Source organism: Hippichthys cyanospilos, chromosome 2 (assembly GCF_059441005.1).
Source record: "Hippichthys cyanospilos isolate Australia breed blue-spotted pipefish chromosome 2, RoL_Hcya_1.0, whole genome shotgun sequence".
In the NCBI taxonomy this organism is placed as follows: domain Eukaryota; kingdom Metazoa; phylum Chordata; class Actinopteri; order Syngnathiformes; family Syngnathidae; genus Hippichthys; species Hippichthys cyanospilos.
The window spans coordinates 26,592,592-26,607,103 of NC_142370.1; the positions used below are offsets into that span (position 1 = coordinate 26,592,592).

Here is a 14,512-nt window from a genome sequence, read left to right on the forward strand (position 1 = left end):
ATGACACTGAACTAGAAAGCATGGGTTGCATTCTGTCTATGAAAGTAAGATTAAGTTCCAGATTGAGTCTTGATTTGAGTTGTTTACATCATCTGAGATAGTGACTCTTCAGAGCAAAAAGACTCTTGAGGTCTTACACGGTGTCCTATTTCGAGGCGATGATGAGAACTGAAGTCTCAATTCAGTGTTCTAAACAGGAGGCCAAGGGCGGCACTTGTTGGAGTCGATTTTTGATTATGTTATTAAAGGTAGTGTCGCCTGTACATTTTTTACGCTTACTCTTTGCTATAGCCTTCACAATGTATTTTCATTTTTCACAATTTCACAGTTTTATAATGGTGATGATTTAAAACTACATATGTCTCGCCACCAGGCAGATCCGCCAGTTCTTATAGCTTACAAAAACTGCAATCTCAAGAAATTTCAGAAAAAAACACATCTGTATTAAATGCAAGTTTAGTTTGTGAGAGATGTGGAAGCACCAAAGTTGAAGACGATGCATTCTGGCTTGCTGGTTGACTTTTAAATTGTTCTTAAGAACAAATATTGTCATTGAAAATTGTATAAAGGGCCAACATCTGGTCTAGCCACAGCGCTGGCATCTGCAGAAAAAATTCTTGAACTTTACACAATATTTAGAGAAGCATTTTAACACTAGTAACTGAAATGCAAAGTAAAGTTTACCACTGTATAACACAAAATGAACGAAAAACTACTTGCACATTGGCCACCTGACACAGGAAATGACAAAAGAATAGAAACATGGAGGTCCAATAAAGACACAAAAATGACAAACAATTAGCATGTGCATGGGCATGGGTGCACAATGTTTAGGAGAGCTTTGGGACCTTTGGGCTATGTGAAAATTGTAAAAATGTAAAACAAAACAGCAAATAGCAGAATCTGACAAAATCCATCCATCCATCCGCTATCTGTAGCCGCTGGTGCCTATACCCGCAGTCTTTGGACAGTAGGAGGAAACCCGTGTCATGTGTGTCCACGTTTTGCGAGAAATTTGTTTGGGTGTGGGTTTTTTTTGTTTGTTTGTTTGTTTTTGTAAGCAGGATTTAGTTTGGTAGTGCTTTTTTTTTTTTTTGAATAGGCAACAATTATGACAGTCGTCTCAGACTGAAAGAAACACGCAACAGACGTCATGGAGGATGCAAGAACGAGCCGCATTCAGTACAGTATGGCCATCTAACGGCCATACCTGGTATTGTTTGTAAGATTCCTGAAAGCTGCAGTCATCTCAGCTATGCTTGAAAAAAAGAGCATGAACGCTTTCTTCTATTGGAGAACAATACTGCTCCTCATCAGACTGAACACAAGGAAGACTGTTCCTCAAAGTGGACACTGACCACGTCATTAAAATACTGCGAACGGATGTAACTTCCACCCCTTTTCCTTGAAAACAATCAAAGGATGCACACTATATATATGTTAAGAATATTATATGTATTAAGAATATTAAGCCTATGCAAAGAAAATAGCTGTTTTCATGGTTGTTAAATATACAAGAAATGAGGGTCTTGAAAAAAGATTGTGTCAGATTCTGCATTTTTCCAATTTCACATACATAACCAAATGGCTTGAAAAGTTCTTTTCCATTGTGTGCCCTTTTGAATCTCTGTCGTTTTGTGTTTCACAGTATTAATATTACACTAAAGGCCATTAGAGAGAGGCCTTGTGAGACATGTTTCCTTATCTTTTTCGGTGTCAACGAGAGACAGATCTCACTCACACAGAAACACCCCACTTGTTTGAGTAATGATTTATTGACATTTTCTTTTCTCCAACATGGTTTCTCTTTATATCAACATTATTCACCATAAAGTGTATTATTCCATTTTAAATTACATCTATAATGATTTACTCCCACACACACATTATATTCAATTTCATCTTATTGCAGTAAACAAGAATAGCCGGAGCGAGTCAGGTATTGCTACAGTTCATCACACAGACTCTTCGACCATCCGACAATGAATTTCAAAAATAACTTTATTGGCGAGACAAAGTTACATCATAACCCCTCTGTCCCTCTGCCACTGCAGGAGAGAGGGAGGGCAGAATAAGGCTAAGGCTAGCAGCCTAAACACAGCTAACATGAAACAACAGCTCTGAACATAAGAATCTAACCATGTTTTTTTTGTTTTTTTTTGTTTGTTTCCCATTTGTGGATAATGAATATGATTCAGGGTTATTGTTTCAAATGTCTTGTTTGCAGTACACTGGATCAAGTGGTGGAACAGCTCCCAAATGTGAAGGTTTCTTCTTCCAGTATTATGTTAGGCCACTTTTAAACTCCATGTGGCATTAGACAGAAGGGAGCGATCAGGTCCAGCACACACGAGAACACATACGGTACAGTATGCTACACACACCGACAGGAGGGAGAGCACGGAGCCTGGAACAGCTCCTCACTTGCAAGAACTCACGAAGAACATTTTTGCTTCTGCAACGAAAAGAGCACGGTGGTGGACACTGACGACAATGCCAGTCACTTTCTGAAAATGATGATCCTCAAGGTTTTCAGCTCAGCAATGAACAGAACTACAAAATTGCTCTGTCGATGTTGTGAGTCTATAGCTTTTGTCTCAAGACCTCTGGTGTTATACCCTGTTCCCAAAGCACAGATTACCCAAGCAAAAAAATAAAAGGCCCTTTAATATGAAGGGTCACTCCCAAAATTCCACCTTGGTTTGCCTCCCTTTCTCTCAGTCCACTTTAGGGGCCCTGGGGAGGATTCATGATCCTTATGGAAGAAAAAGTAGACTTCTGTGCCTCCAGTTGACATGTACAACTCCAAACAACATGTCACAAAGCTAACAAAAAAAAAATGCTCATTGCATTGCAATATTCAGACAAAAAGGTAAGACATTAGAACTCATTGCCTCTCAATGAAAGGGCACAGTGTACATCTCGATAGCTCCGTTGTGGCGTTGCTCACGTTTCGGTCAACACTTCATAAAGTCCTTCTTTTTGAGTCCTTAAATCTTTGCGGATTACACACGATAATCATGGTGTTGCTTTTATTATATTGGATGAGGTGAAAGCTACCAGTGTAAACCGTTAAACAAAGTGCTCACCGCTCTTAGTGAAGGAAAACAAAACATGGTGCATTTCATGGCTTTCAGTTTTTGGTAGCTGGCTGGACCGTCAATCTGACTGGAGGTCATTGCGCTAGTCATGTATTTGGCATTAATCTAGTTTTGTTAAATAGATTTTCAGTACTAATGTGCTCGCTCTTGTAGAACCATATGAAAGAGAATGTGAGGTGGGCGAAACATCAGCACAATCAAGAATGACCTTGCAAGACACAACACATGGGCGCAAGTATAAACAACTCCGTTACCTAAGTACACAGGGTCCAACCTCACCACTCACTGTGTCAAGACGTGTGTTGATGAGATGTGAGAGAATTCTCTTCTCGAAAGACTTTTCTGAGCTCTCTCTAAGAGATCATTGTGTAAATGCTACAGCTAAAGTACAGCAGAAACTCTGTAATCAAACATACTTATTCCTAAACTAATACAATTTGGTTATCAAATCAGGGGAAAAAAATATGTCTCTATATAAAAAAAAAAAAACATAATCGTGGTCAACATAATGGCAACCATCATACTACACTTCTGCTCAATTTGAAAAGAAAGAATAGTCATCGGAAGGGAAGTGAAACTTATTGTCCCTGACCGTTGAGTATATGAGCAACACAAATCATTTACATGCCTATACATTACTTTGCCACGCAGAGGCGAAAACAATTAGCATGTAGCTGAAAGTATAACGGCGTGGAAGCCTGTCACGTGTACATTTTTACTTTGCCAAAATGCACTCAGGCTTCAAGGCAGCATCCGCTGTTGCATGTTTGGAGCAACGCACTGACAACAGTACTTAGAAAAGCTGCTAGGTGGCAGCATACACTTGCAGACAACATCGTGTTCAGTCTTCATGAACGAGTTAAGGGCAGGGGAACATTAAGAGTTTCACTCTGTTCTCCTTGATTACTCTATGGTTATCATCTCTTTGCACTTGTATGCCAGTGCGGAATGTTCATATGTAACCTAACTCATCCGTGGAGTTAAACTAGGTTCAATGATGGTAATTTTAGCACTAAAGGTAGCACAAACAAGTTTCAGTTCAATATTGGGTCAACTTTCCGGATGAACCTAAAATGCATTCTAACCGTTTGCCCCAAATCCATACTTTTTGTGAGCTGTAAATGTGTGGTTTATTTATGTTTTAAAGTTAACAATTTGGAAGTCGACCTGTATCGATTACGTTTGGAGGTACTGTACATCCCAAGCTTCTGGTTGTGTTCTATCTGAGATTTGCATTGTAGAAAACTCTTTGTTAGTGCACTTAGCAATACATATTTGTCCGAGGTCAACTCATCCAACAACTTGCGCTGACACGTTTTCACCACCACTTCTCAGGGTATCACAAGGGAGCACAGACTGCCAGAAGATACTATACTGTATCTTGTTACTGTTACTGCTGGGGGTGCATTATTACTAGCAACCACCGTCATACTTATAGTCCCACGTAGAAAAAGATGAGTATTTCGGCAAAGCTACTAACAAAACAACGTTGATTTTTAAGTGCATATGATGAAAAGAGCACATTTTGTCATGATGATGTATGTGGCTCTGATGGTGCACATGTGTTTCTTTTATAGCTATTCAGGCAACCATGACTGATTGGGGCACAGTGCAAGGGAACGAGAGAGGGGATTCAGGAAGGTAAGGGATGTACCGGGGAGTTCAATACATAATGAATAATTATCTTTTCTCCGTCCATTACATCTGCAGGTCACACAGAAGTTTAAGAAATGGAGGAAGAGTTTTAGGTAAAGGGAAATACGAGAGACTGTTCCTCCCTCATTGTTGTTGTTGTTTTGTTTTGTTTTTTCTTCTCAGTACATATTTAAATAAGTTTGGATCAGTTGCTGTCTGTGGATCATGTTTGTCTCTTCACAGTGTGCTTTTGGAGTGGCTGATCCCAACCGGGCCCATGTCAGCGGGTAAAGTGTCAGTAAGGAGAGAAGAGAATGGGGCCATGGGTGGTGCGGATGGGCCCCGGAGCCGGTCTCAGGATGGCATGGCTGAGGGGCGGTCCTTGGAGAAGGTGGTGATGCGGGAGGGGTGCCGGAGCCGCTGCCCGGAGAGCTAGCGGGTTTGTGGAAGCAGCCGCAGCCATGGCTGCAGCCACAGCTAAGGGACTGGGTAGCAGGCCGGCCCCCAAAGCTTTGGTAAGACCCTTGGAGAAAGTCAGAGAAGACTGAATGCCACAAGGATCCCCGAGAACAGATGTAGGGCAGGGCAAAGAAGGGAAAAGATAAAATGATTAGTTCCAGTCTATGAACGTCAAAGCTGACTTTTCGGAGATACAGTTAAACAAAGCTAAGACTTTTTTGGGAGTTTGGAGAACTTGTAGATTTACACCGTCAAGCGTGGGTCTACAAATGTGCTAACGGGAACACAGGAATAGTAAGAATGAAACGCTTGAAAGGTACCGTCAAATCAGCTCCCTTGTGCTTCTTGTGCCGGCTGAGGAGGGGGTTTGGTTTTCCTGCCATGCCATCCCGGTGCCTTCGACTTGATATGTGCTGTAACAGATTAATGCAGAGCAAAACCGGACTAATGACACGCCACTCATTTAGTTGGAAAACAACATGAAGAAGAAAATCAAGAAGTGAGAATTGGAGGAAATAAAACCACCCAATATTGTTCTGTCGGAATTATTGTGCGGTGCTTTGAGACTTGAGAGACACGACTCTTTTGTTCGGACAAATGTTTTGCTCTGACAAGTTTAAAAAACAGTGAAATAAACCTCTTCTTAACAACCAACAGTATGTTTTACATATAACTGTAGGTCAAGTTATCATTAAATTATATTACCATGGGGGTGGCACTCCTCCGGACATCGCCATGTCTGTTATAGCTATGGACAGCCAGAGGAACAGTGTGTATTGCTGCATTTACCGAGATTCCCCTAAAGGTTCAACTGAAGCATGTGGAAAATGACACATATTCCCTTTAAAGTAAAGCAAAACATTTGGCAAAAATCTATGTGAATCATTTATTTATGTCATTATTGTCTGGTTTTATACAATGCAATGCTACGGACTATTATTTTTTTTACAAACAACATTTAGGGGGGGAGTCGAAATTGGATTTCCATTCACTTCAATAGGAAAAGACATATTAAGATACAAGTGTTCTGAGAGTGGCCACAGAACAAATTGAAGTTGTATTTTAAGGTACCACTGTGTGTCTGCTAAATTCTAGACAGAAATCTTGGGATACATCTTAATGAATCTATCAGGGGTTGAGCAAAGCTCCTTATTTGCGCTGTATTATTGGAAAGAGCTCAGCCAAGTTGTGTGTGCCGAATGCACAAAGAAACCTCCATTAAAATCCTCTGTGATTAACTCTAAACTGTGAGTCAGGCCTGAAGTCATATTGTTGGTAGGTTACTTTTCTTCATATAGTACTTCATATAGTGTCATCTACAGCATAGCCTTTTCCACATACCTGTTTAAGCTGAAGTTCTGAATTGACCCGCACATTGCAGATCTCACAGTGGAAGGTTCTTTCCTGAGTGTTGGGGTCCACTGGGCCTCCTCCTTGCTCTCCACTGGGCCTGGGACCCAGGCGTGGATATGCCTTGATGGGGCCCAGCCCACTCCGAGCTTCCAAAATAGTTTTGTGTTTGGTACCTGTGCATGCACGCACACACAGACACACACACACGTGCACACATCAGTAATACTATCAACCATTTTCAAACGATACTTTGTAACGCTTTCGAGAGGCACGCATGATGGAAAATGTATGGACAAGATTTCTCTTTTGTGAGGAAGTCAGAGTTGCAGCAACAAAGCCAGTCGCACATGTCATACTAAACATGTCGATGAAAGGACATACAGCTGTGCAGCAGGTGTGCCCCAAGAGATGTACTCAAGTTCATCTTCCATGTGATTTTTATTACAACTGCCGATTGATGTTCCATCGGGTGGAGGTTAATGTATATTGTAAAAATTGTCCCATGTGTGCATGCATACATAAGATCATTGCATCCATTCTTTATTGAACGATCATATTATTGCATTTTATTGCATTTCAGTATGAACTGGAGTCTGGATGAAGGCCTTTGGTGTTTGTATCCACTATCCAGCACTACGACTTCAGACTCATGATGCTCTTACTACTCTAGTTAATGTTTCAGGTTCTGACTATGTTTATTAGTGTGAAAATGTAATTTAAACCAATTTCACATGCATTGAAAAATACAGTCATAACAATTAAAAACATACAGTAAACATGAGGGTTAGGGTTAATTAGAATTCATTATTAATTAGAATTAGAAAACTTGTCTCTAAATGTATTCATGTTTGAATTGCTGAAAACATTTAAACTACGAGAGCTACCTAGTGCTCAATTGTGGAAATAAAGCACAAAAAGGTTTTTTTTTATTTCCCTGGTGTTTTATTTTTTACTTTTTTTTTGCACCACATGATGCACTTTGAAGTCTTGCATGAGCCACCCCTCCACCAGTACATCAAAATTAATTCAATGACTATCTGAAACAATTATGATGTGCAGTTCGCTATGCCTTCACCAGAAAAATGGCTTTCTTTTCAGAAAATGTGATTAAACAGAAATGCCCAACTTGACAGCCATTATTTCGCTTTTGTCTTTGGGCTGGCTCATTGATGCACTTTAATTGCAATTCTGTTACAGCCTAAATACAATTTCAATAGCTAGATTTGTTGTGCGTTGGTTAAAACATCTGAGTGTTTGTTTTGTTAATAATGTGCATTGGTGTAATTATAACAATTTCAGTGACAAAAGGCACTATCAGTGAGGAGGGTCGCCTGCGGCCAAAAAATTCTTCTTCCGGGGTGTCAGACAATAACTGAGAAGCTCCGCACCGCTACGTGGACTTCAAACTTGAAATGCTCTGACATGCAGTCAAACCAATCAAACAATGCATTCATGGACTGTGAAAATGAAATACATTGCACCTCAGAAAAAGCGGGATCAAAGCGAGGCAGCGTGTTTGCGTTACATTTGTATTGTAGAGCAATGTCGCCACTACGAATATACACAGTGTAATGTTGTCGACTCTTTATAGTCTGTCAGTGTCGATCACTTATCATGTTTGTGTCATCCTCCTACTAAACCAGCTTACATACCCACCCCCTCCATGCTATGCCCACCCTACCCTTAAAGGAAAGCCACTGGCTCAGACTTCACTCTCCCAAAGCCCTTTGAAGAGAGTTAAGGTTACAGAATGATGGAAGGCGAGGGGTTAGGGGTGAGATGCTTGGTGGCTCCACTGAGGACGACGAAGGCTGCTTTCACTCAGGGGCAGAAATGTTCTCTCGGGATGTCTCTTCTCGCCTTTCTTCTATTTTGGTGGGAAAATGGATAGTGCGGCGGATTTGTTGCCTTTGCAAGCCCGACTCAGATGTGGAAACCAGCACAGTCAAACACGCCCTCAAGCACATTTCTGTAAATAAAAACTCAGCCAGTGTGTTTGCCTAAATGTTCAACAGCGTTACACGTGCTCTCTTTCCTGTCACTCTTCGATTCACTTACGTGCACTCTCTCTTCTGGCCGTGCTGCTACTCGTCTTTATTTTTAGACCCGGCAAACATGCACAGTTTTGTTTTGGAGAATCAGTGTAGGTCAGGGATTCCAGAACATTCCAACCCATTTCAAGGAGACTGTACTTTATGATCTGGTTTTGCCTTTAACCGTCCTCGAAATACTGACACTGCAAACCAATTTATAGGCTAATACTACTGAATCACCATTTACACTGATATTTAAAGGTGTAACCTGCCTCTCCTTACTGCCCGGGGTTATCAGAAAAACAAAAACCTCAACATGTTGTAGGCCCTTACATTTGATTACACTTAGGCCTACTGCACATTTGTACAGAAGCGTGGAGCTGCCAACATGGAGTAAAAACTTTAGACTGCAAGCGTGTTTGAACATAATTAGATTAACTTTGAAACATATTTGTAAATTCCTTCAAACAAATTTGCAAGAACGTCTGAAAGTTAATTTGGGTGAACGTTAAGAGGAAAACCTTTACAATTACTGATAAAAATGATTACTTTTTTTTTGTTTAACATGGTTGCGTAGACCAAATGTTGGCATTGAAAATACATTGAAAATACATTGAAACATACTTTTAAATATTTTCGTCTAATTTTCTCATTTATGGTTGCTGAGACTTGTCAACTGTAAAATTTTACAATTATACAATAAGTAAATAAGTACATAATAGGTAAATGTAATATATTTCAGTTGAACACCCACAAAACTGACTGTCAGTATCAATCAAAGCCTAAGAAAAACACAAGCACGCGAGTACATGTGCTGCGTGGTACTAATGTGCACATTTGACAGATACAAAGTCTTGTCTCACAGGCAAAAAGGGTCAGAGGGAGTGCAAGATGTAATAAAAGAGACAGACGCTGAGAACGTGACATGTTGCTGCACGCAGAAAAACATAAATAAACATCTCTAACAGTACCAATTCAAGCAGCAGGCCTTTGGCTGCAGAGGGCAAGCTGCATTTAGCCAAGGACAGAGGAAAATAGTTTTGTTCATTTTCACTAGTCCATCACAGTGTTTCCCAACATTAGGGCCACTGCACCTATTTTACATAATGACCCAGCATCAAATAATACTGTCACAAAGCTAATTCTGAGATAATAATGATGGAAGTTTCTCATGTGTTATTTTTTATTGGGTATAAAATTCACGCATTCACAAGGAGCCACATCTTACCGTATTTTCGGCACTATAAAGCGTACCTAAAAGCCATATTTTTTTAAAAAAAGAGCTGATGGTGCGCCTTATAATCAGGTGCACATTATATATTGATCAATATTTAGATTGGGATTCGTAGATGGGGAATGAACTGACAAAGTAAACTTTACCTGTTTCTTTTGTGTGTTTTTGTGTGTTGAACAAGGTTGGTTATATTGACATTTAGTGATTATGCTATTGAGAGTTTAGTTATTATTTGAGTTATTATTGTTATTACTTTGAGTATTACTATATTGTGATTGAAAACACTTTAAAATATGTCATAAATTGAGGGTGCGCCTTATATATGGCAAAAGTTTTAAAATATGTCATTAATTGAGGGTGCGCCTTATAATACAGTGCGCCTTATAGTGCGGAAAATACAGTACTTTATTGGTGGCTACAGGTGGTTACACTTCTATTGGCCCTTGTTCTATCTACAGTACATAAGGAGGTACTAACGCTAGATACTGAAAGTTTTTTATGAGACTTCTATATAGACGCTTGCTGAATACAACACCTACCTTTGTTGTGAGCCTCCAGTTGTGACAAGGAGTTGACAGCCACCTTGCACAAGGAGCAGTACAGCAGCTTCTTTGCCTTGTCCTCTTCTGTCTCCGGGCTGGATGGGCTGCCGGAGGCCGTGGGCCCAGTGGCTCCGGAGACCAGGGGAGGCTCTAAATTGGGGATGCTGCTGTTGGCCGACGAAGAGGAAGAAGTGGAGCTTGTGGTAGGGGTGGTAGTGGGCAGGGTAGCACATACAGAGGGTAGGTCTATGGATGCTGTTGTTGGGGTGGTCTGAGGGTGAAGAGGTCCTGGGGCAAGCAGGGGCACGTTTACCAAAGGTTGAGTTTCATCTGCAGAGACAGGTATATTAAATGCAGCGGTGAGATGCCATTAACAATGTTATCAAAAGGGTCAACATTAAAGTGTTTGACTTTAGGCTTAGCGAGTTTAAATGTAGTGAAAAAAGTATCAGGTGAAACCACAATAAACCAGAGTAAAGCACTGGCAGGTGCAAGTTGAATAGCTTTATTTCTGACTGCACATGCCAAAGTAATGAAAAACCTTCTTTACATGCAATTTGAAATCGGGTAGGGATTAGCACGTCACAGGGATGACTTTGAGATGGTGGGGGGTGTATGTTTTACGTGATGGGAAAAAATATTTGTGGTAGAAAGCTAATACTGCAGCTCGTCCACTTTGGTTTGTTCCCACGTAGTTGTTGGTGTGGGCCAAGCTGAAGCTGAGGAATGGCACACACTTTGTCACCGGCCAAGGCACAAAGTACAAAGAAAACATAATGAAGGCATCCGTTGGTTCACATTTCTTCCTCTTGATGTGTTTCTTTTCCTTTCTTTCTATGGATGTTTGTGAACCTGTTAACACTGATATGTATACAGATTCACACATGTTTTAGATCAGCCTACGCCATGCCTGTGGTATTCATCCTGGGTGTTGTCTGAATAAGACGCCCTAAATTTGGGTGGGTTACTCACCCCCACCATCAAAAAGGAGGGACCATTAGGCCCGTCTCCAAATTCCCCTGGATGTAGAGCCAAATTCAGCGCTGCAGTAAAGCCCTCGACCAGATTATGGCATTAAAAGGATATTATGAGATATTTGTGGTAAGAAAGCAAATGCTGATTTCAATTACTCAATGGCTTTTTAAAGTTTGCTGCATGCTTTGTCATGACAGCCCATCAAGCCCATATATTTATATTCCATGAGATCATTTTGGAGTTATGTAAAAGGAAACTACATCCACACTTTCATTACATCACATCTGATGAACATGCCATCATGCAAGCTTTCCATTCCAGAGCCTTCCAAAATCACAATCTTCTCTTTTCCAAACAGGTTTGGAGGTTTCCAGCTGCAGTGCTGCTGCCTGCAGGGTAGTGTCAAACAGATGTTCTTTTGGAGAGAGCTTATTTCTCCCTCTGTTTTGATAGAAATAGAGCCCTCTCATTTGTCTCATGCTGTGAGCAGGCGCTTGACACCCTTTACATGGCAAATGTAAGCAGGCTGCTTGCGAGCTTCGGAGTGGTTGCACTGCAAATCAACCAAGGCGGAAGCTTGAGAAGATTGTAATCTAAATTGAGAGCATGTTACCCACGGACATATCAAAATTCTCAATCCATAAAATGTGATTTGAATTAAACTTGGGAGGACTATTGATATGGGATCCACGGAACAGTGCCATACCAAACCTCTGGTCAAACATCTGGTCAAGGTCATACCACAGATAAATGCCTCCTCACCTATACACCAGGTCGTCCAAAGGCTAAACTCCTCTCAGGGACGCTCACAGCAGTGCTTCTTTGTCTGTCATTGGCTATGCAGTGGATTATCTCAGGATTTGTGATAATTACCGTATGTTTGCTTAATGTGAGAATGTGTCTGTCAGTGACTGCATGTTCTCCAGAAAGCACCGACAGCACCAATTAAACATTGTGAAGTGACCTTCCTTCCTGATAGTCTGCCTCAACTCCAAAGAGCAGAAATATTCATGAAGGGACGTGAATGTGGAGGTCAACAAAGTGAGTTAACTCAGTCCAGATGCAGTAGTCTGGTTTGTCTGCATACTTAATCCATGTCAGGAAATTAAAGTTAGGTATCATGCGCTGTTGGTTGTTTATAAAGTCATAGGATTTTTAGGAAAGCCTTTTAGATTGACCTGAAGGAATGTCTCTTGTTTGCTGAGAGTAAAAAAAAAAAAAAAATGGCGAAAACAGAACTCAATGATGGGGGGAAAAATAAAATTGTGTGCCTCAGTATCATAGTGTGACATGTTTAAGTACGTACCTATAAATTAAAAATAATTGTCAACAACAACATTCGATGCAACAGAAAAATGTTAACTCTGACTATTTCGAATGCTTAAAACAATCTCTAAATAGATAAGGTTTATGAAAAACATAAAGTAATTTTGTCCTCTTTTAATAGCCGCAAAGAAGTTTGCTAAATGTGTTGAAACCAAGACCTCTTCAAGTGTAACCATAGTTACCCAAATATGAGACAGAATGTCCAAGGAAGATTGAATTGTGAGCCACATAAACTGAGTTTTGAGGCACAAATGCATTGTTATATCTGCCTTATTCTTACTTACAATATTTACCATAACGGGATGAGCGAGAGGGCGGACGCCAGTTGGCTGTTGGCAGCCAGTGCCTGTTGCAGCGAACAACAACTCATGTTAGCTGAGGGTGTTACGGTTTTATTTTCAAGCAGACTGCACCGACGTCCAAGTCTATCCTTGTTCGCACACAGGAATATTACTGAAACGGAGAGGATCATGTACTGTGCACGTTAAAATGTCTTTAACTGTTTCAACTAAGAGTGCACCGATTAGAGAACACAGAAAGTCATTCCATTTGACTCGTTTGTTTATTGTGGTCTTTTGGCATATACAACAATCATAAACTAGGTTAGGAAGCTAGTTAGCCGGGCAGCTGCATGACCTTTGGTGGAAATGGACCAAATACTTAATACGGATAAGCACTGACGCGAACCGGATAAGCACTGATGCGAACAGAGGGGCTACATTCTTATGTAGTAGAGAGGACTCATGCCAGAATCCATTCTAGATTAAACGGCACCATTTTAGCCAAAGCCAAAACGATCAAAAACTGAAAGGGTTACGCTGATAACATTTCAGCCATTATAAATATCTTCCTCAATACCCCATATCGGCATACAATTGCATCATAAGAAATTCTTCTGAACTGGGAATTTCATTACGACCTTCCCCCATCGCTAATGTGACAGCTCATCCCATAGACATTTAACAGAGGAGTATCTGTCTGTGCAACTGTCGCAATCGGGAGCTGGTTACATTCGCTTGTTTAGCTTGCTATCAGCGAGGATATTATAGATCACTTAATTGTTCATGACGGATGAGCTCTGAAACTCGATGCTCAGCTTGAGAGAGCTGATCCTCATTCAAAATGCAGGCAGAATCGCTTTACCTTAGCATGTCTGTCTGCAAACCCCAAGGCACTCTGGCAAACATGGACATTTATGGAACATACATACTTTTAATCTATGATGATTCTGTAACAAAATTCATGGACAAATTTTCCCTCTATTGATTTGATCCCATTTAGTACCCAAATAAAACACTATCAACCGTGTGTAACTAAATACTATAGTGAGGCCAAAGACAGGCAACTCTAGCTCTCACATGAAAGTCATCTGTTTAATTGACCTTGAATGTGTCTGTGTGCTCGCAAGGCTGTCTGAGCAACGTTTGCACACATAACAAGGCCCAACAGTGCAGCGGGTGGAAGAAGGTGAAGTTGACGGCTCAAGTTAGCGGCTGCCTCTCCATCACCCACAGAGTCAAACATTCAGCTCACTACAGCAAATCACTCAAAGCAGAGTAGCTCTTCAGCAGAAGAACTTCTCAGGTAGGTCAACACCATGAAAGAAAAAAAATAAACACAACAAATCTCTTGTTCTCTCCCTAAGAAGGGTATTGAAGTAATCACTGCTGGACGGACAGTACATGTTGAATACATTTCTTTGCCTCAAAAGTATGCAAACTACACAATAGGACCTCCAACATATGTTTTTTTTTTTTTTTTTTTCTCAACCGCATCTTAGCATCCAACAGAAGTCAGCGGCAGGCGCTCGACAAGAATGAAGCAGTTGATGGCAATGAACAAGTTTTATTGACC

At 40.7% G+C, this 14,512-nt stretch overlaps 1 protein-coding gene across 4 annotated transcripts in view; it reads right to left on the bottom strand.

The window, feature by feature from the left end:
- Window positions 1–1,756: 1,756 nt before the first annotated feature.
- The window catches only part of znf385a (zinc finger protein 385A), an 89,616-nt gene continuing 76,860 nt past the window's right edge, over window positions 1,757–14,512 (bottom strand). For all 4 annotated transcript variants that reach the window (XM_088408291.1, XM_088408290.1, XM_088408289.1 and 1 more), the window contains 4 exons: window positions 10,355–10,687; window positions 6,537–6,721; window positions 5,516–5,608; window positions 1,757–5,280 (listed from right to left, as the gene is read on the bottom strand). In XM_088408291.1, coding sequence (XP_088264417.1) covers window positions 5,032–5,280; window positions 5,516–5,608; window positions 6,537–6,721; window positions 10,355–10,687 — 860 coding nt within the window. In that variant the 3' untranslated portion in view covers window positions 1,757–5,031. The remainder of the gene's footprint in view (window positions 5,281–5,515; window positions 5,609–6,536; window positions 6,722–10,354; window positions 10,688–14,512) is intronic.